At 48.2% G+C, this 27270-nt stretch overlaps 1 protein-coding gene across 1 annotated transcript in view; it reads left to right on the forward strand.

Moving 5' to 3' along the window:
- Window positions 1-4953: 4953 nt before the first annotated feature.
- The window catches only part of Znf341 (zinc finger protein 341), a 37531-nt gene continuing 15214 nt past the window's right edge, over window positions 4954-27270 (forward strand). The window contains exons 1-9 of the mRNA XM_090352188.1: window positions 4954-5006; window positions 10582-10692; window positions 14453-14649; window positions 16412-16561; window positions 18005-18256; window positions 19120-19315; window positions 20661-20745; window positions 23637-23830; window positions 26048-26238. Coding sequence (XP_090208314.1) covers window positions 4976-5006; window positions 10582-10692; window positions 14453-14649; window positions 16412-16561; window positions 18005-18256; window positions 19120-19315; window positions 20661-20745; window positions 23637-23830; window positions 26048-26238 — 1407 coding nt within the window. The 5' untranslated portion in view covers window positions 4954-4975. The remainder of the gene's footprint in view (window positions 5007-10581; window positions 10693-14452; window positions 14650-16411; window positions 16562-18004; window positions 18257-19119; window positions 19316-20660; window positions 20746-23636; window positions 23831-26047; window positions 26239-27270) is intronic.

Below are 27270 nucleotides of genomic sequence, written 5' to 3' on the forward strand. Positions count from 1 at the left end.
TGGGGCCAGCTTCTCTTCTCTCTTCTTTTCCCACCCAAAAGGGGAGCAGTTGGACAGATAGCATCCCCCAAACAAATCTGATCTTTTTGTCTTTCAGACTCAGACAAGAATCCAATCATTTCTTTAAGGCAAACTCCTCTAGGAGGCTGTTAAAGGCCTCCTGGAGAAATGACTCCCTCCCCTAATTCTCTGCAGACCCTGCAGACTGACACATAGGAAAAGACAAAAGCCACATGGTAGGTCTTCACTTGATTCCCCCACTCTTCCACCAAGTTTACTTCATCTTCATTCCTCTAGGTGTTCAAAGGTTAATCCATATGCTAATACATCTCATTACCAAAATTGTTTTAAAGGTTTTCTATTCTTATTATCAACATTGGTATAAGCTTAGAGACTCCGTTAAATTGTTGTTGGCAGAAGTCTTCAGTTTTACCTTGTATTTTGTTAGCTGTTGCCTGTTTTACTAGCATTGACCATGTGGTTCTATCATACAATGGGCAAACATGTCTTTTGCCATTGGAATTCCAAAAACTTATGGGAGATTTCATTTAAAAAAAAAACAAACAAAAAACCTGGGGCCGGGAGTTTGGCCTAGTGGTAGAGTGCTTGCCTAGCATGCACGAAGACCTGGGTTCGATTCCTCGGCACCACACACATAGAAAAAAAAAAGCCAGAAGTCGTGCTAAAGCTCAAGTGGTAGAGCTCTAGCCTTGAGAAAGTCCAAGGACAGTGCTCAGGCCCTGAGCTCAAGCCCAGGATTGGCAAAAAAAAAAAAAAAAAAAAAAAACCTAAGTATGCTGTTAACACTGTACACGGGTGTGTTTGTGTGAACATGTTCAAAGTAATCTCATTGTAATATATAAAAACTGTCATCATTGTGTAAAAACATGATCTTTTCTATTTTTTGGTATTGGGTATTTCCTAAAATGATTTACCTTTCAACTGCATTGTAACTATTATTTATTAAAGAAGAACCAGTAAAGAAATTACGGTATGTAAAGAAAGTGAAAAGTAAAGAAAGCTTTGAAAAGGGAAACTGAGGAAACAAAAAATTGTTTCCTTTGGATAAGAAATGATTTGAAAAGTAAGAATTGTCTTAAATGTTTGTTCCAAAATGGAAAAAAGGAGGAATTAAAACAAATCCAAGAAGGTTCAAGAAAATAGCAATGGTATGAGTATGTCTTCAAATATAGAGCTTATGGGGTAAGTTGGTAAAGTTGGTATGTAATTAATTTGGGTGTGATTTAAATAAGGTCAAGATTAATGAAGTGATGTAAAGCTAACATTTCACTTTTTATTTCTTTGCCAGTCCAGGTACTTGAACTCAGAAACTGGGCACTGTCCTTGAGCACTTTTGCTCAAGGCTAGCGTTCTGCCACTTGAGCAACAGCACAGCTTTTTCTGTGTATGTGGTACTGAGGAATCTAACCCAAGGCTTTGTGCAAGCTAGGCAAGTACTCTATGACTAGGACACACTACTGTAAACATCTCATTCTTTATGTTCATCTATAAAAGCAATTATTTGTGTAAATCAAAGTTCACTTAAGCGTTTATGTCAAGATCCTTCAAATGAACACCTTTAAACTCAAAATGTCAGTTTTCAGAGTCTGTTTTCCAAGTATATAAACCTCTTTGGATACAAAGCTGACAATGCTTTCAATTTTAATTAGTATCCTAAAGTGCTATATTCAGTTAAAAACTAAATAGATTGTTTAATCAGTGGCTGTTAGTTTTAAAACTCTCAAGTTTACTTAGTTTGTCATTATAACATTTATCACACGCAGCATTTAGTCAAACCTACAGAGGAATTAACTCTTGAAAGTATTTATTGGTCAAACTTAACTTCTATTCTTAGCAAGTTCCAGGTAAGCCTTGCTTAAAACCCACTTCTGTTGCCCTCCTTGTTGCTTCAATTGGATAAAGGGCTTTTCACAAAGGCTCACTTGATCTGAGAACTGGACTGTGGTTTGAAGCCAACCCCAGCTGAAAAGTCCCTGCAAGGATCTTATCTCTAAATAATGGGCAGAAATCTGGAAATGGTGCTATAGCTCAAAGTGGCAGAGTGCTAGCCTTGAGGAAAAGAGCTCAGGGACTGTGCCCAGGCCCTCAGTTCAAGCCCTATGACTAACAAAGGGGATTCCAGCAAGAAGCAGGCACACCTGGGACAAAGCTTGTCTTGGTGATGAGAGTCCATCCTGAGCCCTGTCCTTGGACTTTCTCAAGGCTAGAGCTCTACTACTTGAGCCTCAGCACCACTTCCAGCTTTTATCTATGTATGTGGTACCGAGGAATCGAACCCAGGTCTTCATGTATGCTAGGCAAGCACTCTAACACTGGGCCAAACTCCTGGACTCCTGACTGGTTATTTATTTATTTTTATTTTTTTGCCAGTCCTGGGCTTGAGCTCAGGGCCTGAGCACTGTCCTTGGATTTTCTCAAGGCTAGAGCTCTGCCACTTGAGCCTCAGCACCACTTCCGGCTTTTTTCTATGTATGTGGTACCCAGGAGTTGAACCCGGGTCTTCGTGCATGCTAGGCAAGCACTCTACCACTAGGCCCAACTCCCGGCCCTGACTGGTTATTCTTAACCAGTCCATCATGTTCTTCCCTACTCAAGTCACCCGAAACTCTAGGCAATCCCCTTTTGCCCCTAGTCTAGTTATATGGAAATTCTTCCTTCCCTATAAAGGGCTACAACTGGGTTTATGCTTCAAGAGGAACTTTTCTGGCTTGTGTGACCAGGGTGTGTCATTTAGATCAACCAGTCCTGCCACCTTGTCAGCTCTTTGCCTAATCCCATCTCAATTGCAGGAACATTTCAATATATCCTGGCAATCACTCCAAAGGAAATCCTGGTGGGCTACCCTCTCCTGATTGTCCCCCGGCTGGACCCTCTATTAGGACCTTCCACAGCCATCCTCTTACTCCTCCTTTTGGACACTGTTTTCTTAACCTTTTTCACAGTTCTTCTTTAACATGATAACAGCCTCCAGCACCCTAGCTGGGAGCAAGTCAAGGCCATCCTATTCCTGCAGGCAACCAGAGGCTTTGCTTACAAAGCCCTTCCTGGCCTAGCGCAGACCTGAACCATGAAGACCTCGGCCCCACTGACTCCTCGATGCTTCTAGGTCAGCAGGAAGTAGTCAGAAAAGACCAGGATGTCCCTCAACTTTTCATAGCCCTTCAGGGTTTCAAATGATGAAAATCTGCTTTGTTCTCATAGCTGCATGCCGCCCCCATGACCCACTGACAACCCTCCCCCGGGATCCCTCCTGGTTCTCAGGAAACCTTCACCCCTGAAAGTGCAGGATCACTGGCATCAGGATGATATCTCTACCATAAAATCCCAAATGGGACTATTTGCACCATAGATCACAAACACAACAGTTCAGACCATAAATCTCCAACAGGACAGGACAAAGCGTTTCCAGTCTCCTCTTCCGGCCCAATCTTTTTGTGTATCCAAAGACCCTATATGAAGGACTTGCCTTGCTCCTCTTGGCCCAATAGTTTTATGTATCTAAAGCTGGAATATGAAGGATTGACCCCCACACTATTATCCTAGACGCATACAGACACCAAGCAACACCCCAAGTATGTGCGGACATGCTTGAAATGCAGGCAGGGCAGTTCACCTAAGTCTGGCTGCAAACATTTCATTGTGGGCCTAATAAAAACAAAAACAAAAAAAAACCCCACCCCTAGACCTATTTTTTTTTCAGAAACTGCTGCTTCCTTGCTCAGATCCCATATAAACCCCTGTACAACCTCCATACCCATGGGAAGGTCTGTCGCCATCACTGGCAGTAAACAGTCCTAGCCTGTTGAGAACTGAATCTGATATATTCCTTTTTTCCTCCATTTTCCTAACAACTCTTATCTCCAATAAACTACCAAAAAGGTGGAAGTAAAGCTGAGGCTCAAGTGGTAAAGGACTAGCCTTGGGCCAAAGAAGCTCAGGGACAGTGCTTGGGCCCTGAGCAAATCCCAGGATTGCATGTGCGCGTGCATGTGTACACATGCAAATCAGAATATTCAGGGTCAAATCCTTGATAGTCCAGTTTTACCAGGCTATAGCCATGATCATTAAAGCAATCCCTTCTTAGGCATTTCTCCAGTGCCCCTTTCTCCCTAAGTTACTGGTTAATTCTTCCTTGTACATGCGCAATTCTTTGAAAGCTTAATTATGTTGAGTATCAATGGCTTAAGCCTGTAATCCTAATTACTCAAGAGGCTGAGATAAGATTCTAGTTCAGACCGGGAGTTTGGCCTAGTGGTTAAAGTGCTTGCCTAGCATGCATGAAGACCCGGGTTCGATTCCTCGGTACCACATACATAGATAAGAGCCGGAAGCGGTGCTGAGGCTCAAGTGGTAGAAAATCCAAGGACAGTGCTCAGGACTGGCGAATAAATAAATGGCATGTTTTCTTCCCCAACTCCTTAGGGAAAACTTGGTGTAAGCAGCCATGGCACGTGACTGAAGAGAGGAAGGGAAGATGTGGATGGAGGTGGGGCACAAAGTGGGGGAGAAGCGGAAGGTCCCTCGGGAGGCTGGGTCAGGAGGCAGTGACAGGGAAGGTGCCCCGAGATTCCACAAGGGGAACCTATGGAGACCCCACTGAAAGGTGGAACCGGGGTTGGGGGAGCAGCCATGGGGGGAACCCCAGGGAGGGGAGTCCCAGTTGGGTGGGGTTCGGGTGAGGCGGGGGTTGAGACTGAGCAATTGGGGTGCACTGTGTGCGGCAGGGCCCGTGCTGCAGAGCGGGGTGAGGAATGGGGGCTCACATGAAGGTGGGGGTCCCATTTGGGCGAGAGGGGTGGGTCTCTGGGGGATCCCTCGGGCTGAGGATGTTTGGGGGCGCGGCGCTGGCTCCCGAGCGCCCCCTGGCGGCCCCGTCTTCGTCGTAGCGGCTCCCACAATGCTCGCGTCGCCCCGCTTGGGCTCCCGCGACGGCGGCGGCGGCGGCGGCTCCAAGATGGCGCAGGCGATTTTCGAGGCCCTGGAGGGTGAGCGCGGCGGGGCCGGGGCGGCGGCTGTTCCGCGTGGCGCCCCCTCCCGCCGCGCCCTCGCAGCGCCGGGCCTAGGCCGAGCGGTGGCCGCGGGGCGGAGGGCGCCGGGGTGGAACAGCCGCGGGGCGGGAACAGCCGGGGAGCCGAGACCCGGGGGGAGGGAGGGTGGTCATCGAGGCCCGGAACAGCCGGGGAGCGGAGGCCGGGGGTGGGGGTACAGGTCCCGGAACAGCCGGAGGGTAGACGCTGTTTGCGGGGGACACCCGACCGCGAAGAACCGGGGTGGGGAGGCTGGGGGTGGGCCCCGGGCTTGGGTCAGCCGGGGAGTGGGGACCGGGTACTGCTGGAGTGTAGAGGCTGTTTGCGGGGGGCCCTAGGCGAGGCACAGCTGGGCAGGGCGGCCGCGGGCGGGTGACCCCGCTGGGAACGGGGCGGCGGCGAGGCTGCGCGCGGCGGGCCGGGCCCCGAGGCCGCGCTGGGCCCTGCAGGGCGGGGAGGCCGGGAAGGCCTAGTCCGCCGAGCCCGGCGCGCTCGCCCCGGGGACCTTCCCCTGAGCACACGCGGTGCCTCCCGTTGGATGCAGCCGGAGAGCAGCGGCGCCGCCTGCCTGCAGTCCCGGCGCTGGGCCCCAGACCCCGGGCGCCGCCCTCAGATCCATCCACGCCCGCGAACTCGGGGTGTAGACTGGGGAGCAGGGTGTGGGGGACACGAAGGAGACTCTGCGGATCCAGGCTCGGGAAGGATCCCGTGCTGGCCCGCACCGTGCCCGTGCGCTGCGCCCAGCCATCTGGGGCCACTTCCCAAAGAGACCTGGTGGTGGCTGACGGCTGAAATCAGAGGGTCGCTGTTCGAAGCCAGCCCGGGCCGGCTGAAAGTTCCTAATGAGACTTGAATTAACCACCGGAAAACCAGAGCGGATGCAGTGGTTCGCGGTAGAGCACTAGTCCTGAGCAGAAGAGCTCAGGGACGGCGTCCAGGCCTGAGGTCAAGCCCCGCGCCCCACCAGACAAAACAACCACGAAACTTGAGCCACTGCACTAACCCCATCTACAAGGGGTTCTCACCTAGCCACACTTAGCAAGATACAGGGATCTTTCTCCTGAGCAGAGAGAAAGGATATACAACCAACAGTTGTGGAGAAAGCAGATGAAGATGACCTCAGCTAGTGGGGTGAAGAAAAAATTAAGTGAATAAGCTTGCAAAGTGATGGATTCGAAGGGTCAGAATGGGGGGAGGGGGAAGAACCTCTCCCAGGGCCTTCTTATTTCTGTAGATTGCATTGCTGCATGTGTATTGTAAGAGTATGTCCGTGTAGTAAGTCATCAGCTGGGGATGTTCAATGTTTGAATACCTGCTTAGTATGCATGGGCCCTGAGTTCCATCTCCAGTACCAAAAATCAATAAATAGAAGGGTAATCAGTTCCCTAGGACATTATGCATTATGATGCCTGCTTGGTGAGAAAAGGGCAGCAGGACTGGAAATCCAGGAGAGAGGATGCTCAAGGGACAGGCAGAAGGACAGGCATTTACAAAGCCCCCGGGAGAGCCTGATCTCCCAGGATTCGTGAAAGTTCATGTGGGGACCAGTCCCCCACATGCAGAGGCCTCCACTGTGGATGAAGCTCTGAACTTTATCTTGGGATCAGTGTGGAGATAAGAAAAGATTTTTCAGCAGGGGACTGCACAATCTGATGTATGTTTTATAAAGTGCCCTCACCCCCTGGGCTGCTTCAGAAACATACTGGAGAGGGCCAGCCTGACAGCCCGGATGTGAGTGCTGAGCCTGCCCTGGTTTTCCTGCTGAGAACTGATCTTGGCCTTGGCTGAGGGACATCAGAGAGGATGAAAGAGTAAATTTCAGATAGACTTGAGGAACAGAATAACCTAGATTTGTGAAAGGGCTAGAAGTGGAGGGGGGAGGGGGATAGGGTGAGGAAGAATGATGGGGTGCCCTCCCAGGGCTACATTTGAAAAGAACAGACATAGGGGGTGAGGGATGACAATTACGGTGAGAGTTTTAGACAGTTGTTTTATTTTGAATGTTGACTTAGGAATCTCAGCAGACCATCATAAGAAATAACAGATGTACAGAAAGTTGTAAAAAATAATAGAAGCTGGGCACTGGTGGCTTATGCCTATAATCATAGCTACTCAAGAGGTTGAGATGTGGAAGAACACAATTCTAAGTCAGCCTATGTGGAAAAGTCCAAGAGACTCCATTTCCAATTAATCATAACAGTAGAGCTTTCACTCCCTAGCATCACAGCTTAGCTCCACCTCCACCAGCTGTTCTCCAGCTATTGATTTTCTTCCCCTTCCCTCTTATCCCATCCAGGCTCCTGGCAAAATGTGAGTCTGTACTTTGTTTAGAATTTTGAGTCGGGGTGAAGTGACACAGGCCTATAATTCTAGCTACTTGAGAGACAGAGATTAGGAGATTGTGGTTAGAGACCAGCTAGGGCAAAAAAGAAGTTTATTAGACTATCTCAACCAATGTCTGCTTACAGTGGTTTATTCCTGTCATCCCACTTGGTGTGTGTGTGTGGGGGGGGCACAATGGCTAAACTCAGAGGCAAGTGCTTATCATTTCTAGCCACTGACAGCACAAATAGGATCTCAGCCGAAGATGTCCTAGTTAGCTATCTGAAAAATAACCAACACAGAAGGGGATTTGAGCTGGGCACTGGTGGCTTATGCCTGTAATCCTAGTTACTCAGGAAACTAAGATCTGAGGACCATGTTTAAGGACCACAAAAATAAGACTCTTAGCTCCAATAAAGTATTCAGAAAAAGCCAGATGTGGTGCTCTGGCCCAATTGGTAGAGTGCTAGCCTTGACCACAAAGAGGCTCAAGGACAGCACCCAGGCCCTGAGTTCAAGCCCCAGGATCAGGAAAAAAGGGGGGGGGGGCTGGAGATGTGTCTTTAGTGGTAGAGCGACATGTATGAGGCCCAGAGTTCGATCTCTAATACCACATAGACAAGTGTGTGTGGGGGAAACAACTTTGGCATTATAAGAGTAAGACAGTAAGCTGGGTGTGGTGGCTCATGCCTGTAATCCTAGCTACTCAGGAGGCTGAGATCTGAGATAGAGGTGCAAAGGCAGTCTAGGCACTAAAGTCTCTGAGACTCATATTTCCAGTTAACCACTGTAGTTCAAGAGGTAGGGTGGTAGCCTTGAGCTGAAGAGCTACAGGATAACACTTAGGCCAGATTCAAGCCCTATGACAAAAACAAAAACAAAAAACAGCAACAACAACAACAAACTACAACAGTAGAATCCTAAAGCATGTCTTTTTTCTTCCTTTTTTTGGTACCAGTATGGGATCTTGAACTCAGGGCCTCACATTCTTGAGTGTGTGAGTGTGTGTTCTCCTCAAAGCTGCTGCTGTTGAGTCACACCTCCAAAATTGGCTTTTACTGTTTAATCGGAGATACAAGTCTCACAGATGTTTCTGCCTGGGCTGACTTTGAACTGTGATCCTTAAAGCTCAGTCTTCTGAGTAGCTAGGACTGCAGGTATGAGCCATCAGCATTGTCTAAGCAGATAGCTTTTGAGACTTTTTTTTTTTTTGCAAATTTCACAGCTCCCTGGATGTTCATTTGAGTTGTAATTTGCTCCTTTTGATTCCTGAGCCTTTGTGAGGGTGGATGTTACGTATTTTAACCATTTACCCACAAAAAACTCTTGGAATTTTTTTTTTTTTTGCTTTTTTCCAGTCATGGGGCTTGAACTCAAGGCCTGAGCGCTGTCTTTGAGCTTTCTCAAGGCTAGCGCTCTACCATTTGAACCACAGCACTTCTGACTTTTTCTGTGCATGTGGTACCAAGGAATCAGATCCAAGGCTTCACGCATGCTAGGCAAGCACTCTACCACTAGGGGACACTCCTGGAGCTTTTCACTTTTACAAATGCAAATTCTATAAGCATTCGTGTATAGATTCACATCCAGATACTAAAACATGGTTTTATGTATGTTCAGGGAAGCCTGAACCCTAGGTTTGAAGCTCTCGATATTGGTTTGTTCAGGGATGATGCAGGAGGGTGAGAGGGAAGGAATCTTTCTATATAGCAAGCTTTAGCAGATGATGAGAATAGAGATTACAGGCCCAGGAAGATGGGGACCCAGGAATGCACCTGGAGATAAGAAGCATGAGTTTCATATTGATGTCACCAGATTGTCTTTGGTGGAAGGGGTGAGGCTTAAGTCCCACTATAGAGTGGCTGGAGAAGGTTTGGAAGTTTCCTAGCAAAGATGGAGGGCCCAGACAGCCATTATACACTAGATGTTGAAGGAAATACACCGTGAGCCTCAAAGTGTGGGTAAGGAAGAAGGGATCACACAGTGTCTGGAGGGGCTGTATGACTTGGGAATAGAAGCAGCCATGGATAAGCAGTGTCTCAACGAGGCTGGAAGATGATATCTTCCATAGGAAAGTGGGCCAGGAGCCCCTCAAGCTCAGGGTTTTGTGTTTTTTCTTTTGCAGGGGGTGGGGTGGGGTAAGGTGGTTGCTGAGTATGAACCTAGGGTCTCATGTATGCTAAGCAGATGCTAGGCCACTTGGAGTATCCCAGTCATTTTGGGGTCCCTGAACCACCCAGCAATAGAGTCACCAGCACTCAGTGAATGAAGCTAGGAGTCAGTTTAATAGCAGCCCAGCGGCTCTCTCCACCTTCCAGCTGATAGAGAACAGCCCTGACCTTCTGTGGGGCTGAGCTTTTAAAGGAGAGCATCACATACAGGTGTCCTGCTCACCAGCAAAATACCACATGCAAGTGGTCAAGCAGTTGAAGTATTTTTGCAAAAAAAAAAACAAACAACAATTAGACAGGTAATCCTGATGGGATTACATACTATAGAACATTCTGACAGGACTACATATTGAGCTGAGCTCATGGCCCTGCTTTCTAGTTTGCTTGCTTGCTTATTTATTTATTTATTTACTTCCATTTTTGTGTCCATCTTGGTGCTTAAACTTGGGACCTGGGCACTTTCCTTGATCTTTTTTACTCAAGCCTAGTATTTTACTACTTGAGCCATGGCTCTGCTTCTGGCTTTTGGATGTTTCATTGGAAATAAGAGTCTTATAGACTTTACTGCCTGGGTTGGTTTCAAACTGCAATCCTCAGATCTCAGTTTCCTGAGTAGCTAGGATTATTGGAGTGAGCCACCAGTAACTGGCTGCTTTTGGGCTTTTTATACTACAGTCCTTAGTTTGCCCTCGTGGTGGGTAGAGTTCCTGTTCTATGAGGGAGATGGAAACTGCCTAAATCATCTTCCAGTCCCCTGCATGTGGTCCTACCTGCAAGAGAGGATGAGGAGTTTAATCTTTATTCCAGGACTGTGTTTCCAGCCCCAAATCTTGCGATCTGTTAACACTGGGACAGGAGGAGAATTTCATCCTAACTCAGGTGACTTAGTGGTGGGTCTGGCTGGTATGGGTAAAGTCAGAGCAGTTGCTAGGCCCTGCTTGCACAGGCTGTATTGCCTTTTTTTACTTTGTGGCAGTAGTGGGATTTGAACTCTCTGAGCAATTACTTGGCTACTTGAACCACTGTGTTTCCTATTTCAGGAATGGACAACCAGACTGTTTTGGCTGTACAGTCATTATTGGATGGCCAAGGAGCAGTCCCTGATCCAGCTGGCCAAAGTGTCAATGCCCCTGTTGCCATCCAGCCGTTGGGTAAGTATCTGTACTGTTCACCAGCAGAGGAAACAGGTGGAGCTCATGGGGGTATGGGAGGGACCCCCAGCTCCGAACCTTCTCTTTCTCCCAGCCTGGATACTCAGACTCTTGCCTTTTTCTACTTAGCTCTAAGAACAGCCCCTTCCCTCTCTCATCTGTGTGGTGAATGTAGAAACTGGTAACGTGATATGAGAATAACAGGAATCTCAAGTCATTTCTCTCCCTTTTATGGAGAGAACAGAGTAAGCATGTTTGGTGAGCCAAATCCTTGAGACCAGAGAAGGCAAGAAGATGTTTTTTTTGAAATCCCTGTTTGTGTCTCTGTGGTGAATTATGCATCTTCTTCTTTTTTTTTTTTTTTCCGTACCAGTCCTGGGGCTTGAACTAGGGCCTGGTTCTGTTGCTGAGCATCTCTGCTCAAGACAAGGGCTCTACCATTTGAGCTACAAGTCCTCTTCCTTTTTGATGGTTAGAGGTAAGAATCTTATGGATTTTCTTGCCCATGCTGGCTTTGAACCAGATGGGATCTCAGATCTAATCCTCTTAAGTAGCTAAGCTTACAGCTGTGAGCCACCAGCACCCACACATCCTATTTTTTTTTTAAATCGTGTGTGCGTGTATATGTGTGTATGTGCTGTTTTGTTTTTGTTTTTTGTTTTTTCCTCAAGGCTAGCGCTCTACTACTTGGACCACAGCTCCACTTCTGGTGTCTTGGTAGTTAATTGGAGATAAGAATCTTGCAGACTTTGGTTATCTGATATATTGTATATATGCTTATTTGGTTATTTGAAGTCGGATAGGGAAGGGAGAAAAACAAGATGAGGGGCTGGGGTGGGGGAAGGGAAGTGGGGACCAAGAAATGAGAAAGGGTATCAATGTATGTGAAGTAATACACTATCTGGTGTATATAATGTAACCCTTCTATTAATTACAATAAAAATATATGAAAAAAAAATCTCACAGACTTGTTATCGGGCGCAGTGGCTCACACGTGTAATCCTGCCTTCTCAGGAGGCCGAGATCTGAGGATCGAGATTCAAAGCCATCCCAGGCACAAAAGGACCTGAGACTCTTATCTCCAATTAACCTCTAGAAAATGGGAAGTGGGGCTTGGCTTCAGGGGTAGGGCGGTAGCCTTGAGCTAAAGAGCTCAGGGACAGCACTCAGGCCGAGTTCAAGCCCCATGACCCATCACAACCACCACCACCACCCCCAAAAAAATCACAGACTTTATCACCTGAGCTGGCTTAGAACTGTGATACTTAGATCTCAGTCTGAGTAGCTAGGATAACAAGTGTAAGCCACCAGCACCTACCTTGAATCTTATTTATTTTGGTGGTTGCAGGGCTTGAACTCTGGGCCTGGTCACTGTCCCTGAGCTCTTCAGCTCAAGGCTACAGCTGTACTGCTTGGAGCCACAGCACCACTTCTGGTTTTCTGGTGGTTAATTAGAGATAAGAGTCTCAAAGACTTTTGTGCCCGGGCTGGCTATGAACCGTAGTTCTCAGATTCCAGCTTCCTGAACAGTTAGGATTACAGGCATGAGCCACCTCACCTGGCTTGAATCCTATTTCTACAGCCACCTCTCTTATGTCCCACTTTACATATCTGTGGGAAAAGCTGTCCTACCTCATAAGGGTACTTGGGATTCAGTTCCAACATTTGTGTGTGTGTGTGTGTGTGTCTTCTATAGCTCCCTGACCCCCCTCTTCTCCCCCTACCATCCCTACACTGCAGCTAAGGACTGAACTCAGAGCCTTGCACTTGCCAAGCTAACCCCCCTCCCAACTCTTGTAACGAAGACACTGAAGGTTCTTACAGATTTTTCTGTGGGATGTCTTTCCTGTGACTGCTGCTCTCTGCATGGGATCCCCGATAGCTGCCCAGCTCACTCAGGAAGGGAAAGAAAGTCAAAGTCATACTGTCTCATTTTCATTTTGTTTTGTTGTTTTGAGATGGCTGTCATATGCCTCAGTCAGGGAGAGAATGATATGCTTCAGCATACTGAGTGCAGAGCTTATGGGCGTGTGCAGCCATATCCTGCTATATCCTTTCTCCTCAGGGGAAAGTTGCATATACAGTACATTTCTGCTCTCACTCTTTCAGCCACATGACATACATGCCCAGTTGCAAAGCAGGCTGAGAAATATATTCTTTGGCTAGGAAGCCATGTATGAGAAGGATGTAGTCAAAATTGAATAACAAAGTAAGGGGATGTAGCTCAGTGGTAGAATATGAAGTCCTGGGTTCAATCCCTAACACCAGAGGACAAATTTGTTTTAATTCAGTAACAATGAGAACATGTCTGTCACAGTATTTTTGTTTTGTTTTGCTTTTTGTCGTGGGGTTTGAACTCCTGGGCCTGAGCATTGTCCCAGAGCTTCAGGTCAAGGCTACCACCCTACCCCTTGAGCCACAGTGCCACTTCCGGTTTTCTAGTGGTTAATTGGAGATAAGAGTCTCACGGGCTTTAGTGCCCGAGCTTGCTTTGAACCACGATCCTCAGATCTCAGCCTCCTGAGTAGCTAGGATTACAGGCACCTGGCTGTTGCAGTATACTTTAAGGGCCTGAACCTGTATATGACTGAGGTAGGGCATCAGTGATGTGTGCTATATCCTGTAGTTAGCCCTTTAGTTAGCTTTTCTTTTCCCTCTCTCTCCCTTTCCCTCTCCCTTTCCCTCTCCCTCTCTCCTCCCACCCCTCTCTCTGATTAATACTGAAGTTGAAACTAAGAGCCCTGTGCTTGCTGGGCACTCTACTACTTGAGCCATGCCTCCAGCCCTTTTGCTTTCATTATTTTTTAATGTGAGTATCACTTTTTGTCCAGGCTGGCCTGAACCTCAATCCTCTTTTTTGTACTTCCTGACTAGTTGGTGTGACCGATACATGTACCACCATGCCCAGCTCTTTATTGGTGATGGTCGGGGGAGGGAAGTGGGCCTTGAAATTTTTTTTTTTGCCTAACTTGGTCTCAAACCTCCATCCTTCAGATCTCAGCCTCCTGAGTAACTAGGATTACAGACATGAGTCATGGAGGCCGTGGCCATTGAGGTCTGCTTGTTCAATAGGTATCACAGCTATGGTGATGAATAAGACACATTTCCTCTTGTAGGGGGATGCATACTCTGAGAGGGGTGAGAAAACTGATATAAGAAGTGGGACACGGGGGCCGGGAGTTTGGCCTAGTGGTGGAGTGCTTGCCTAGCATGCATGGAGACCTGGGTTCAATTCCTCAGTACCACATACTTGGAAAAAGCTGGAAGTGGTGCTGAGGCTCCAATGGTAGAATTCTAGCCTTGAGAAAAATCCAAGGACAGTGCTCAGGCCCTGAGCTTAAGCCCAGGACTGAAAAAAAAAAAAAAAAAAAAAAAAGTGGGACGCAGGAATCATGGCTGCAAGTTTTCCAGAGACTTTCTGGAGGAGGAAAGCCTTGCAGAATAGTTGATCTGAGAGAGGCAGCTGGGCATGGGGAAGCAGTGGCTGCAGTGGCCTGGGAAGTGTGATCACGCGATCCACTGGCAGCCAGTGAATAAACTCAGGCAGGGTAATGGTGCAGAATACCTCGTGCAGGTATTCTGGGACACTTGAAGTCAATGTTTGACACAGGCATGGCTGGTCATGAGGGCCTCTGATTCGCGGCTCTCGAGGACAACCACAGCCTCCGGACCCTCCCTGTGATGCCTCCTGACTGACGCTTGCTCTTTCTTGCTGCTCTGCTGTGGCCGCTTGGCGCTGCCTCCTGGGTCTGACCCCTAGATGACGAGGATGTCTTTCTCTGCGGGAAGTGTAAGAAGCAGTTCAACTCCCTGCCAGTGTTTATGACCCACAAGCGGGAGCAGTGCCAGGGGAATGCCCCTGCCCTGGCCACTGTCTCACTGGCCACCAACAGCATCTACACACCCTCAGTAGCACCAGCCACAGTCCAGCAGGTCCCACCTCCTGCCAACCGCCAGGTATATTCACTGTTTCTTTGTTCAATCCTTCAGCAAGTCGTGTGTGTGTGTGTGTGTGTGTGTGTGTGTGTGTGAGAGAGAGAGAGAGAGAGAGAGAGAGAGAGAGAGAGAGAGAGAGAGAGAGAGAGAGAGAGAGAGGGAGGGAGAGGTACTAGGGCCTTGTGCTCTTACTTGGCTTTTCCCTTAAGGCTGGTGTTCTACCACTTGAGCCACATCTACACTTTTGGCTTTTTAATAGTTAGATATTAGTGTCTTGGATTTGTCTGTCCTGCCTGGCTTCAGAAAACACCATCCCTGGGCTGTGAATGCGGCTTTAGTAGTGGTAGAGTGCTTACATAGCATGTGTGAAGACCTGGGTTTGATTCTTCAGTACCACATAACTAGAAAAAGCCAGAAGTAGCGCTGTGGCTCAAGTGGTAGAGTGCTAGCTCAAGGAGAGCTAGGTACCATTAGTTCATGACTGTAATCTTAGCTACTTAGGAGGCTGAAATCTGAAGATCGAGGTTCACAGTTATCCTGGGCAGGAAAGTCTGTGAGACTCTTATCTCCATTTAACCACCAGAAAGCCAGAGGCAGTGTTGTAGCTCAGAGTGTTAGAGCGCTAGCCTTGAGCTGAAGAGCCTGGGCCCAGAGTGTTCAAACTCTACAACTGACAGAAAGAAAAAGAAAAAAAGCTCAGGGATAGTTTCCAGGCCCTGAGTTTAATCCCTAGGATTGGTGAAACAAACAGAAAAAACCCCCACAAAGCCAAGCACCAGTGGTTCACACCTATAATCCTAGCTGCTCAGGCTGAGATCTGAGGATTGTGGTTCAAAGCCAGCCTCCCATAAAAGTCCGTGAGACTCTTTTTTTTTTTTTTTTGTGCCAGTCCTGGGCTTGAGCTCAGGTCCTGAGCACTGTCCTTGGACTTTCTCAAGGCTAGAGCTCTACCACTTGAGCCTCAGCACCACTTCCGGCTTTTTTTCTATGTATGTGGTACTGAGGAATTGAACCCAGGTCTTCGTGCATGTTAGGCAAGCACTCTACCACTAGGCCAAACTCCCAGCCCTCCATGACACTCTTATCTCCAATTAACTGTCAGAAAACTGAAAGTGGCAAAGTCGCACACACCATGGCTCAAGGGATAGAGTGGTAGCCTTGGGCTGAAGAGCTCAGGACAGCACGCAGGCCCAAAGTTTAAGCCCCAGGACCAAGAAAAAAAAAAAAGAAAAAACAAGAACAAGAACAAAATAAAAAACAGAAAAACAACCGATAATCTTCAGGTATGAGGATTACAGGTGTGAGTCACTATCTTCCAACCCAATCCTTACTTTATGCGCTATTTTATTTTATTTTTTGTGGCACTGGGTATCAAACCTGGAGCATTGCACCTGCTAGGGCAAGCACTTTAACACTGTGCTACATCCCTGTCCACACTATTTTAAATTTATTTTCCTTTACTGATGGATATTTAGGTTGTTTACAGTTATTCCACAGCGGGAATTCCAGTGAATGTGTTAGTATTTGCCTGGAATAGAAAGCAGGAGGCATTGTGTCTAGATCACAAGGTGCATGCCTTCAGAGAGGTGTTACTTTCTCCTCATTTGGTACATGCCTAAAGGGGGACTCAGATGGGGTAGATGACTTGCCCAAGGTCAAAACAGGGATCAGCAAAGGTGGCCGTGGACCCTAGGTCTGTGGGTCCCCAGAAACTAGGGCTTTTGCATTGTTCCCTCAGCTTCCTGCCAGAGCCTCAGGGGTGTCTCTACCTCTTGCTGTTTAGATCTCCACATATATCACAGTGCCCCCGTCCCCACTGATCCAGACCCTGGTGCAAGGGAACATCTTGGTGAGCGATGATGTACTCATGTCTGCTATGTCAGCCTTCACGTCCCTGGACCAACCCATGCCCCAGGGGCCCCCGCCTGTGCAGGTAAGGAGGCAGTGGGCTTCTCACACACAGTGTGTGTGCGTGTGTGTGTGTGTGTGTGTGTGTGTGTGTGTGTGTGTGTGTGTTTCTGGCCTTCTTGTGCTGAGAAAATCTCACATGGTCTTAATCTCAGACTTGCATGTTAACCTCTGCAGATTGAGAATCTTGTAGAAGCTGAATGCTGGTGGCTCATGCTTGTAATCCTACCTACTCAGGAGGCTGAGATCTGAGGATCATGGCTCTAAGCCAGCCCAAGTGGTCAAATCTGTGTGATTCTGGAGCCAGGAGTTTGGCCTAGTGGTAGAGTGCTTGCCTAGCATGCACGAAGACTCGGGTTTGATTCCTCAGTGCCCAGTCCCTGAGTTCAAGCCCTAGGACCAGAAAAAAAAAAAATGTCTTGGATCTTTTAGATACAATTAAAAAAAATCTTGGTGCCTGTAATTCTAGCTACTCAGAAGGTGGAGATCGCAGGATCATGGTTCGAAGCAGTCTGGGCAGGAAAGTCTATGAGACTTTTATCTCCAATTAAACACCAAAAGGCGGAAGTGGAGCTGTAGCTCAAGTAGTAGAGTGCTAGCCTGGAGCACAAAACCTTAAGGAGAGAGGCTGAGAGTTTGGCCTAGTTGTAGAGTGCTTGCCTAGCATGTACGAAGACCCAGTTTTGATTCCTTGGTACCACATACATAGAAAAAACCAGAAGTGGTGCCATGGCTCAAGTGGTAGAGCTCTAACTGTAAGAAAGCTCAGGGACAGTGCTCAGGCCCTGAATTCAAGGCCCAGGACTGGCAAAGAAAAAAAAAAAAACCAATAAAACAATAAAAACCAAAAGACCTTTGGAAAGAATTTTGCTTCAGGAGGCTGAGATCTGAGGATTGTGAGTCTGTCCAGGCACTAAAGACCATGAGACTCGTATCTCCAATTAACCACTAGAAAACTGGAAGTGGCTCAAAGGGTAGGGTTGTAGCTTTGAGCTGAAGAGCTCAGGGACAGTGCCCAGGCCCAGAGGTCAAGCCCCATAACCGACAAAAAAATAAAATAAAAATAAGTGACCAGCCATAAGGCACAAAATTGCACATTCCCAGAGGTAAAGTAGGCATTCTTCCCAAACTACACTGTTGGCACTAGGAGAGCTGGAAAAAGTGGTGGAAAAACCACCTTACCAAGCCAAGTTCTCTGGCACTTGTGAAGAGCCAGCTCTTGTAAGCAGGTCCTTCATATCATGGCAACATCAGATGTCCCATTTAACCCTTTTCTGCACATGTTGACTGGTTTTGCTGACATTCAGAGGATAGACAGCAGCAGCAAGCTGATCACCCCCAAAGTCCCTTCCTCTGAGCTGCTGGATGAGTAGCTGTCCTGCACAAGCCAGCTACTGACCAAGTCCTGTGCCACTGATCCAGCATGCTGGTATCAACCCTAATGCTTTGATTTCTCTTCTGATTGCAGAGCAGCCTGAACATGCATTCTGTGCCCAGCTACCTCACCCAGCCTCCACCTCCTCCTCCACCGCCTCCACCTCTACCTCCACCCCCACCCCCTCAGCCTCCACCTCCTCCACCCCAGAGCCTGGGCCCTCCTGGACGCCCCAACCCTGGAGGGAATGGTGTGGTGGAGGTGTACAGTGCCTCTGCACCCCTGGCTGGGAGCGGAACAGTGGAGATCCAGGCACTGGGGATGCAGCCCTACCCCACCCTGGAGGTGAGTGGAGGTGGATGGTGGAAGCCAAGGGGAACTGGTCATGGTCATTACAAGTGCCAGCTGTATGTGCAGCACTGTGCTGGGGTCTCCTGGGGAGCACGACCCCACCCCCGGCCGCTTGGAGTGCCCACCTCAGGAAAACATGAATCAGAGATCCTGTGTACAGAGGGAAAGCGTAGACCCTGGATAGGAGGAGGAGGAAGTTGTGGTAGAGGCACAAGCTGCTCTTGGATAGTGGTTAGATCAGTTAGGAATGGCTGCCTTTGGGGAGAGGACTTCCCCAAGTTATTGGCATCCATGTCTCCTAGTGGCCGGGAGTTTGGCCTAGTGGTGCATGCCTAGCATGCATGAAGACCCGGGTTCGATTCCTTGGTACCAAATACATAGAAAAGGCTGGAAGTGGTGGTGTGGCTGAATTGGTAGAGCTCTAGCCTTGAGAAAGCCCAAGGACAGTACTCAGGCCCTGAGTTCAAGCCAGAACTGGCAAATAAATAAATATTAAAAAAAAATGTCTCCTAGTTCGTAAGCTATGAGGTTTGTGTTTATCTGGCATTTACCATCCACTGCCATCCTTCCTCTAATCTCTGCCCACGCTGCTTCAGGCGACTCTCTCAGCAGCCCTATGCAAGGAGTTTTATGGAGTGGAAACTGATAGAGGAATTAAAACTTAATACGAGTGAGGTGGTCTAGAGTTGAACCCAAGCAGCCTGGCTCCAGAATTGCTTGTGGCTTTTGAGTCTCGGGGTGGCCAGCCAGGGTGGTGAGGTAGGACATGACTAGAACAGCCAGGACCACAAGGAGAGTCCTGAGTGGGGGAACTCGCCCATCTCAGTGCTCTTTGCCTCACCATGTTGTCCTTCTAGGTGCCAAACCAGTGTGTGGAGGCCCCAGTGTACCCCACGCCCCCAGTATACAATCCTGGCAAGCAGGGGTTCAAACCGAAAGGACCAAGCCCTGTCACCCCCATGACCAGCACCACCGGGGGAACGGCAGCCACCTTCGACTCCCCACCTGTGCTGAAGCCCCGACGGGCTAAAGGTGCCGGTGGACTCCCAGAAGGTGGGCTGCCTGCCTGTCACGGGCATCTTTCCTTGGCAGTGACCATTGCACAGGCTGCGTGGTTCTGGTCTTCCCTTTTATGATTGTTAGGGTTAAGTTTGGGTGCGCATATTGGAAAATCTCAAATCCTTCAGATTGATAGAATTTTGTTTCTCTCCTGTGTAGAACAAGACCAGAAGCAGGCAATCTGGGGATTGTGTGACATGGTCACCAGGCATCCATGTTTCTTTTGTCTTTCTGTTCCTCTGTCCCCAGAGCATGGCTTCATTTATCAGGGTGCCTCATCATCTAAGATGGCTGCTGGAGCTACAGTCATCAATTTCATATCCCAGGCAGTAAGAAGGGGGGAAATGGGAAGGGTAAAAGGGTGCCTCCCAGCTTCTGGAAGTTCTATATTAAATGCCAGCTTCTGGCAGTTACAAGGTCAAGGTCTTCTGCTTATTAGGCAGTTGCTCATTGAGCCACTCCTCCCCCTACCCCCAGCTCAGTATGAGACTTTTGCTTGTCTCTCATTAGTGAGAATTCACATGACCCGGCCTGGCTGTAAAGGAAGACGGGAAATATCTTCGTCTTATCCAGGGGCATTGAGGGGATATGTGATGAAAGGCAAAAGAAGAGTGGCTACCTGTTAGCAAGTAGCTGTGTCTGTCACCCTTTTGGAGACGCTAAATGGGGGTGGAGGCGGTATCAGAAGAAGGAGGTGGATACAGGGAAGAGAAGTGGGGAAATTTTCCAGGGTCCCCCGGTGGACACTGCATTCCTTTCATAGATGCATGTTGACATCTTGTGCCATGGCCCATGCTCTGTCACCCTGAGTACTCAGTTTAATGGGAGAGGCAGACAGGAATAACTATTTTATAGTTTGCTCTAGGACAGAGGTGAACAGAACACTATGATTGAGAGTTTCTGGGGTGAGGCTGGAAAATGAGGCTACTTGGTCATCTGAGGAAGAGAAGTAGTTTTCTGAGGGATGGCATTCTAGACAAGGGAAGCCACCAGGTGCAAAGGCCCAGAGGTGGGACTGTGCTTGAATTCTTTCAAGATTAGCCTAGCACCTTCCACAGCTGGATGGAGGGAATGGTGACGTGGGCAGGAGTCGGGGGATTTAGTATGTTGAGGGTGATCACAGAGAGGATAATCTCCATGGGGTAAAGGGCGATTGCGAAGGGCTCGGTCCTGGGTTTTTCTCCTGGGCCCTATGAGAAACTTATCTGTGTCTCTTTCCCTGTGCTTGGATGGCTGTAGATTTACAAGGCTGTGCATTATCAGCCCAGGTCCCAGGGTGGAGGCATCCTTAGACCCCCTCAGCCTCACCTCCCTCTCCTGCTTTGTCTTTCTGCTGCAGGGAAGCCAAAAGCACAGAAGCTCAAGTGCTCCTATTGTGACAAGTCTTTCACCAAGAACTTTGACCTGCAGCAGCACATCCGAAGGTGTGGGGCGGGGGGGGGGGGGGGGGGGGCGGGGGGGCTTGTGAGCAGCTCTGGCTAAGGCCACCTGCAGTGGGAGCCAGGTCCTTTCTCAGCCCTAGCCCCTCTGTCTCATTAGGGTCTGCAAGGCCTGTGGTCTAATTGGGCTAGTTTTCCATCTAGGTCCCAGTTTTTCTCAGGATCAGGAAAAGGGGCTTACCTGCCATGACAGGGGAGTGAAAGGGCGGGGTACTGGTGATATTCTTGCAGATGCATGGGCCGCCCCAGTTCTGGGATAACAGAAGGACTGCCCACTGGCTGGCCCTGCCAGAATGGCTCCAGAAAGTCTTGAGTCACTCATGTCTAACCAGAACATCTCTTGTCACAAGAATATGCAGGGACTATTTGGGCCTTGGTGGCCTCATCCATGACACAGAGGAGCTAACACACTCAGAGCTGCTCACAGGGCATGATTTTAGCAAGTTTGTGACTGTGGTGGCCTGGGCAAGTCTGAAGGAGGTTATTCTCTTAAAAGTTGGTTTTTAGTGCTGGTCCTCTGACTATTAGATATCTCACAGCTGTGTCCTTGGGGGCAAAGTCGAGCTTGGTGGAGATCTACCAGTCCATACAATGCTGCCCAGAAAGGACTTACTATAAAGGTGGTGGTGCTCAGGGCGGTGCTGTCACCAACTGAGACCCAGTATGGTCACTAGCAGCCTTGTGGGATATTTCATACTTAGAATGTGGCTAGTGCAGCTGTGTTGTTGTTGTAGACATGTACTGGTACTGGGACTTGAACTCAGAGCTTGGCTACTGTCTCTTAGCTTCTTAGCTCAGGGCTGGTGTTCTACCACTTAAGTCATAGTTCTACTTTCAGCATTCTGGTGGTTAATTGGAGATAAAAGAAATACACAGTTTCCTGTCTGGGCTGGCTTCTAAAAGCAATCATCATATCTTAGCTTCCTGAGTAGCTAGGCTTACAGACTTGGGCTACTGGCACCTAGCACTCTACCACTTGAGCCACAGCACCACTTCTGGCTCTTTCTGTGTATGTGGTACTAAGGAATTGAACCCAGGGCTGCATGCATGCTGGGCGAGCACTCTACCACTAGGCTATGGTTCTGGCCCCAAAACAAAATTTTTAATTTAACCTTACTCAACTTAAATTTCTATAACCCCTTATGGCTGATTTTTTTTTTTTTTTTTTTGCCAGGCCTGGGCTTGAGCTCAGGGCCTGAGCACTGTCCTTGGACTTTCTCAAGGCTCCATCACTTGAGCCTCAGCACCACTTCCAGCTTTTTTCTATATGTGGTACCAAGGAATCGAACCCGGGTCTTCATGCATGCTAGGCAAGCACTTTAACCACTAGGCCAAACTCCTGGCCCATTATGGCTGATTTTTATCTTAATAGTATAGCTCTGGACCTTAGTAACATTGTTTTATGGGTTGGGATGTAGTTCAGTGGGAAAGCGCTTGCCTAGCCAGCACAACACCATGGGTTTAATTCTCAGTATCAAAAAAGAAAAGATAGGGGCCAGGAGTTTGGCCTAGTGGTTAAAGTGCTTGCCTAGCATGCATGAAGACCCGGGTTCAATTCCTCGGTTCCACATACATAGATAAAAGCCAGAAGTGGTGCTGAGGCTCAAGTGGTAGAGCTCTAGCCTTGAGAAAGTCCAAGGACAGTGCTCAGGCCCTAAGCTCAAGCCCAGGACTGGCAAAAAAAAAAAAAGGAAAAAGAAAAAATAGGCTGGGAGTGTGACTTAGTGGTAGAGTACTTGCCTAGCATGCAAGAAGCCCTGGGTTGGATTCCATAGTACCACATAAACTGAAAAAGCTACAAGTAGCACTGTGGCTCAAGTAGTGTGTTTGCTTGAACCAAAAAAGCTCAGGACTGGGAGTTTGGCCTAGTGATAGGGTGCTTACTTAGCATGCATGAAGAATTGGGTTCAATTCCTTGGTACCACATATAATAGACAAAAGCCAGAAATGGTGCTGTGGCTCAAGTGGTAGAGCACTAGCCTTGAGGACAGTGCCCAGGCCCTGAGTTCAACCTCCAGCTCTGAGAAAGAAAGAAGAAAGGGAGAGAGAGAAGAGAAAGAGGAGGCAGGGAGGGAAGAAGAAAAGAAGGAAGGAAGGAAGGAAGGAAGGAAGGAAGGAAGGAAGGAAGGAAGGAAGGACAAACAAAACTGAAAAAAAAACCAACATAGTTGTTAAAGTTTTAGGTTCTTTGGTGGTTTCTTCCCCACCCCTCACTGCCATATCCAATGACAATAGGATGCTGTATTTCAAAATTGTTTTGTTCCAGAAAATAATGAGTTGAGTGGGGTGTCAGTGGCTCACACTTATTATCCTAGTTACCCAGGAGGCTGAGATCTGAGGATCAAGGTTCAAAGCCAACCCAGTCAAGAAAGTCTGTGAGACTCTTATCTCCAATTAACCACCAGAAAATCAGAAGTGGCACTGTGGCTCAAGTGATAGAGCACTAACCAGCCTTGTGCACAAAAGCTCAGGGACAGGGCCCAGGCCCAGAGTTCAAGCCCCATGACAGACCCCCCGCTCCCCCAAATAATAATAAAAAGAGAGAGAGGAAGGAAGAAAGGAAAAATTTAAAAGAGCATTTAACAAATGAGTTGGAGGAAAGGTTAATAATGGTGTACATGCTATACTATGCAGCCATTGGATATCCTCTCATTCAGATGACAGCCTCCAGGTGAGCACACGTGGCATGTCAGTGTGATGTGGCCTTAAGAGGGCCAACCTCCGGTGCTGGTGATGGGATCGCCACCTCAGGTTTCCCCACCACTGGGTGTGTAGGGCTCAGGCATGAGTCTGTCCCCATGGGCTCACAGTGGTGGCTAGCAGTGTGCCTGGGATTCCATTCGTGCACAAGGATGTGACAGGCTTTGTTCCCACAGCCACACTGGGGAGAAGCCGTTCCAGTGCATCGCCTGTGGCCGGGCCTTCGCACAGAAGTCCAATGTCAAGAAGCACATGCAGACCCACAAGGTGTGGCCCCCAGGGCGCAGTGGTGGCACCGTTTCTCGCAACTCAGTGACTGTACAAGTTATGGCCTTGAACCCCAGCAGGCAAGAGGAGGAGGAAAACGCAGGTGGGTGGAAGTGGGGGAAACCATGCTCCCCCATACCTCTCTGTATCCTCATTGGGTTTGTGGTGCAGGGAATGGAACCCAGGGCCTTGTGCAAGTTAGGCAGGTGCTCTGCCACTGAGGTCCAACTTGAGCCCCAGTTTCAGAGGTTTTGTTGCTGTCTTACCTGGGGGGGTAACATCCTTGACCTCTGGACTTCAATCTACATCTACTCATCTACTTATCTGTAAAGTAGAGCTCTATACCCAGATCAGCCTGGGTTACACAGGGAGATCCTCATCTCAAAAACAAAAACAAACAAAAACAAAGAATGGCTCATGCCTGTAATCTGAACTACTCAGAAGGCTGAGATCTGAGAATCCTGGTTTGAAGCCAGCTCAGGGATATAAATCCTCAAGACTGTTCTCTTCAGTTAGCCAGCAAAATGCCTGACGTGGAGGTGTGTGGCTCAAATGGGAAAGCTGCAGCTTTGAGCAGAAAAAGAAAAAGGATCTTCAAAACCCTGTGGAAGAGGAAAAAGGAGGAGAGACTAGAGAAGAGGGAGTAAGGTAGAAGTCACAGGATAAAAGGAAGGGTGACAGATACGTAATATGCCATACAAAATCTGCATTATTCTAATACTATATCCATGGCAGTCACAACTTATTGATTTCCTATCTTTGTTTTCCCTGCTGAGCCTGGATCTCAACTCCGAATGTTTTTGTATATTTACCTGGCAGTCACTATAGTTGATGAGATGTTGAGACCTGTTTGCCTTCTGTGGGCAATTGGTCTCTGAAGCTCTTTGCACATTATTTATTTGTCATTCACCCAATCTCTCACTTGTTCCCGAGTCCATTATCCTGGCCCCTGTGGCCGCATTATCTGCCTTGCATGGGGGTTCAGGATCGACAGTGTTGTCCACAGAAGCTTAATGTAAGTACCATGAGTACCATGAGTCATGGTACATTCTCTTATAGCACTAGTTTTTTTTAAAGATTAAATTAATCTTGGGCCGGGAGTTTGGCCTAGTGGTAGAATGCTTGCCTAGCATGCATGAAGACCTGGGTTCAATTCCTCGGTACCATATACATAGAGAAAAGCCGGAAGTGGTGCTGAGGCTCAAGTGGTAGAGCTCTAACCTTGAGAAAGTTCAAGGACAGTGCTCAGGCCCTGAGTTCAAGCCCAGGACTGGCAAAAAAAAAAAGATTAAATTAATCTTAATGGTAGATTTTATTGAGCCCCATATATTATCATTTTAGTATGTAATATAAGTAAACTATTAGAGTTTACTTTTTTTTCTTTTGTAGTACTGCGGGTTGAACTAGGGCCTTACATTTTGGGATACTGTATAGAACTTTAATATGTGTGCTTCAGTGCTGGGGTTGAACTTAGGACCTTGTGCTCTCACTTAGCTTTTTCACTCAAGGCTGGTGCTCTACCACTTGAACCACAGCCCCACTCTGGCTTTTTGGGTGGTTAATTGGAGATAAGAGTCTCTCAGATTTGTCTGTCCAAGTTGGTTATCATAACCTTTTGAAGTTGACGCATCTGGATTTGGACTGGCTGCCTGCTGTCCCAAGTTCCCATTTCCGACCTAGGGCTCATAACCTCTGTCTTGAACAGAGTGGAGCCAACCTGTAAGTCCTTGACAGCCGTAGGGCTGAGCATCAGCTGCCATGTGCTCGCTACTGAAGGGGTCTCACAGGGCTGGCAGCCCCTGGCTCTCCACGCGTTTTCCCCTGGGGCTGGCTTTTGGGTGCCTGACATCTGAGCTATTTCGGGAGAGGACCATCTCTCCTGTTTCTTTCCCAACTCCACTGTGCCTGGACCCAATGGCCAAATATTCATGCACTGGGCCATGGCTGCAGAAATGAAGCCAGAGGTCCTGGGTACTGGAGATGGTCCTTTTGTGTGGTGACAAAAGGACAGTGAGGCACATGATTCCAATTAGGAGGGCTGGGGAATCACCAGGAAGGTAACCATTGCTCAGTGAGGACCCCCAATAGAGAGGTCTATGGCATTCAAGACAAGGCTGGCATCAAAACCAGAGGCTCTCCCTTCCTCTGGCTCAGAATGTGAATGTGTCAGTATATTTTATCTCCTGGACCAGATGTCAGTCCAAATCCCACACCAGGCACACCCAAAAGAACTCACAATGGGTGTCTAAACAGTGTCCTTCTGTCCTGATTCTCCCCATCCCTGCTCACCGACTTCCTCCCTGCCTGCCTCTCTTCCCAGGTTTGGGCCAGACCCTGTCCAACACCCCACAGCCCCAGACCTTGCCCCCAGCAGGTGAGGATGAGGGTGATAAGCTGGAGCCCAAGCAGGTGGTCCTCATCGATAGCTCCTACCTGTGCCAGTTCTGCCCCAGCAAGTTCAGCACCTACTTCCAGCTCAAGTCCCACATGACTCAGCACAAGAATGAGCAGGTAGGTGGGCATGCGCACAGAGGCCACGAGCACTCAGGCAGGAGTCCAGCAGTGTGAGTCCCCTGCTGTCTAGAGACGGCAGCAGTCGTGTCAGCCTTTCCACAGTGCTTTTGGCTGGATTTCTAGCAGCAAGGGCTCACATCTTGCCACTTCTGGCGTCTGATATCAAAGGCTATGGCCTTGTCCACCATGGTCAACTGGCCTGCGGTAGTGCTTGACATTTCTAGGTGGCCACTCAGGCACAGCTCTGGTCATAAGCAGAAGAGCCCAACATCCTTTCCTAGAAGCACGGGTCAGAGCCGTCCATGAAGTCTGTCCTTGGATAAGTGCTATTTGGTTCTACAGAATAGTACACTGGTTTCGTAGTATTTTGTGTCTCTCTCTTCTAAGGAAGTTCCTAAGTAGACAGTGGTGGCTTGTATAATTGATCAGACATATCCTCACAGACGGGGCTTTTAACTGTCTACTCTGCTATTAGCTGTAGCATTCATCCTCTAGGCTGCACAATCGCTACTATATCTTCATGCATCCTATCTACATGCTAGTCAGGACAAGTGTAAAAAGTAAAGGGGATTTCCTCTAGGAATCTTTTCTGCTTTTTTTCATGTTAGGAGAGATACTATCCTAAAAGTGGACCACTTAACCATCATTGCAAAGCAAAGGGTCACATGGTGAACATGAAATACAGGGGAGCCAGTGAGGCTGAAGTCTTAACTAGGCATGTTGTCACTGAGCGAATTGGGATTGCCTTCATCAGGAAAATAGAGTGTATGTTCATAGGCACTACTTATCAAAGTGTAATTCTCAATGTAAACAACACCTCTCATAGAAAGAACTGGACAGAGCCAGGTGCAGTGGCTCACACCTGTAATTCTAGCTACTCAGGAGGTTGAAATCTGAGGATTAAGGTTCAAAGCCAGCCTGGGCACCAAAGAACCTGAGACTCTTATCCCCAGTTAACCTCTAGAAAGTGGGGCTTGGCTCAAGGGTAGGGTGGTAGCGCTGAAGAGCTCTCGGACAACATCCAGGCCC

This window comes from Megascapheus bottae, chromosome 18, assembly GCF_031878675.1.
Source record: "Megascapheus bottae isolate mThoBot1 chromosome 18, mThoBot2.hap1, whole genome shotgun sequence".
Lineage (NCBI taxonomy): Eukaryota > Metazoa > Chordata > Mammalia > Rodentia > Geomyidae > Megascapheus > Megascapheus bottae.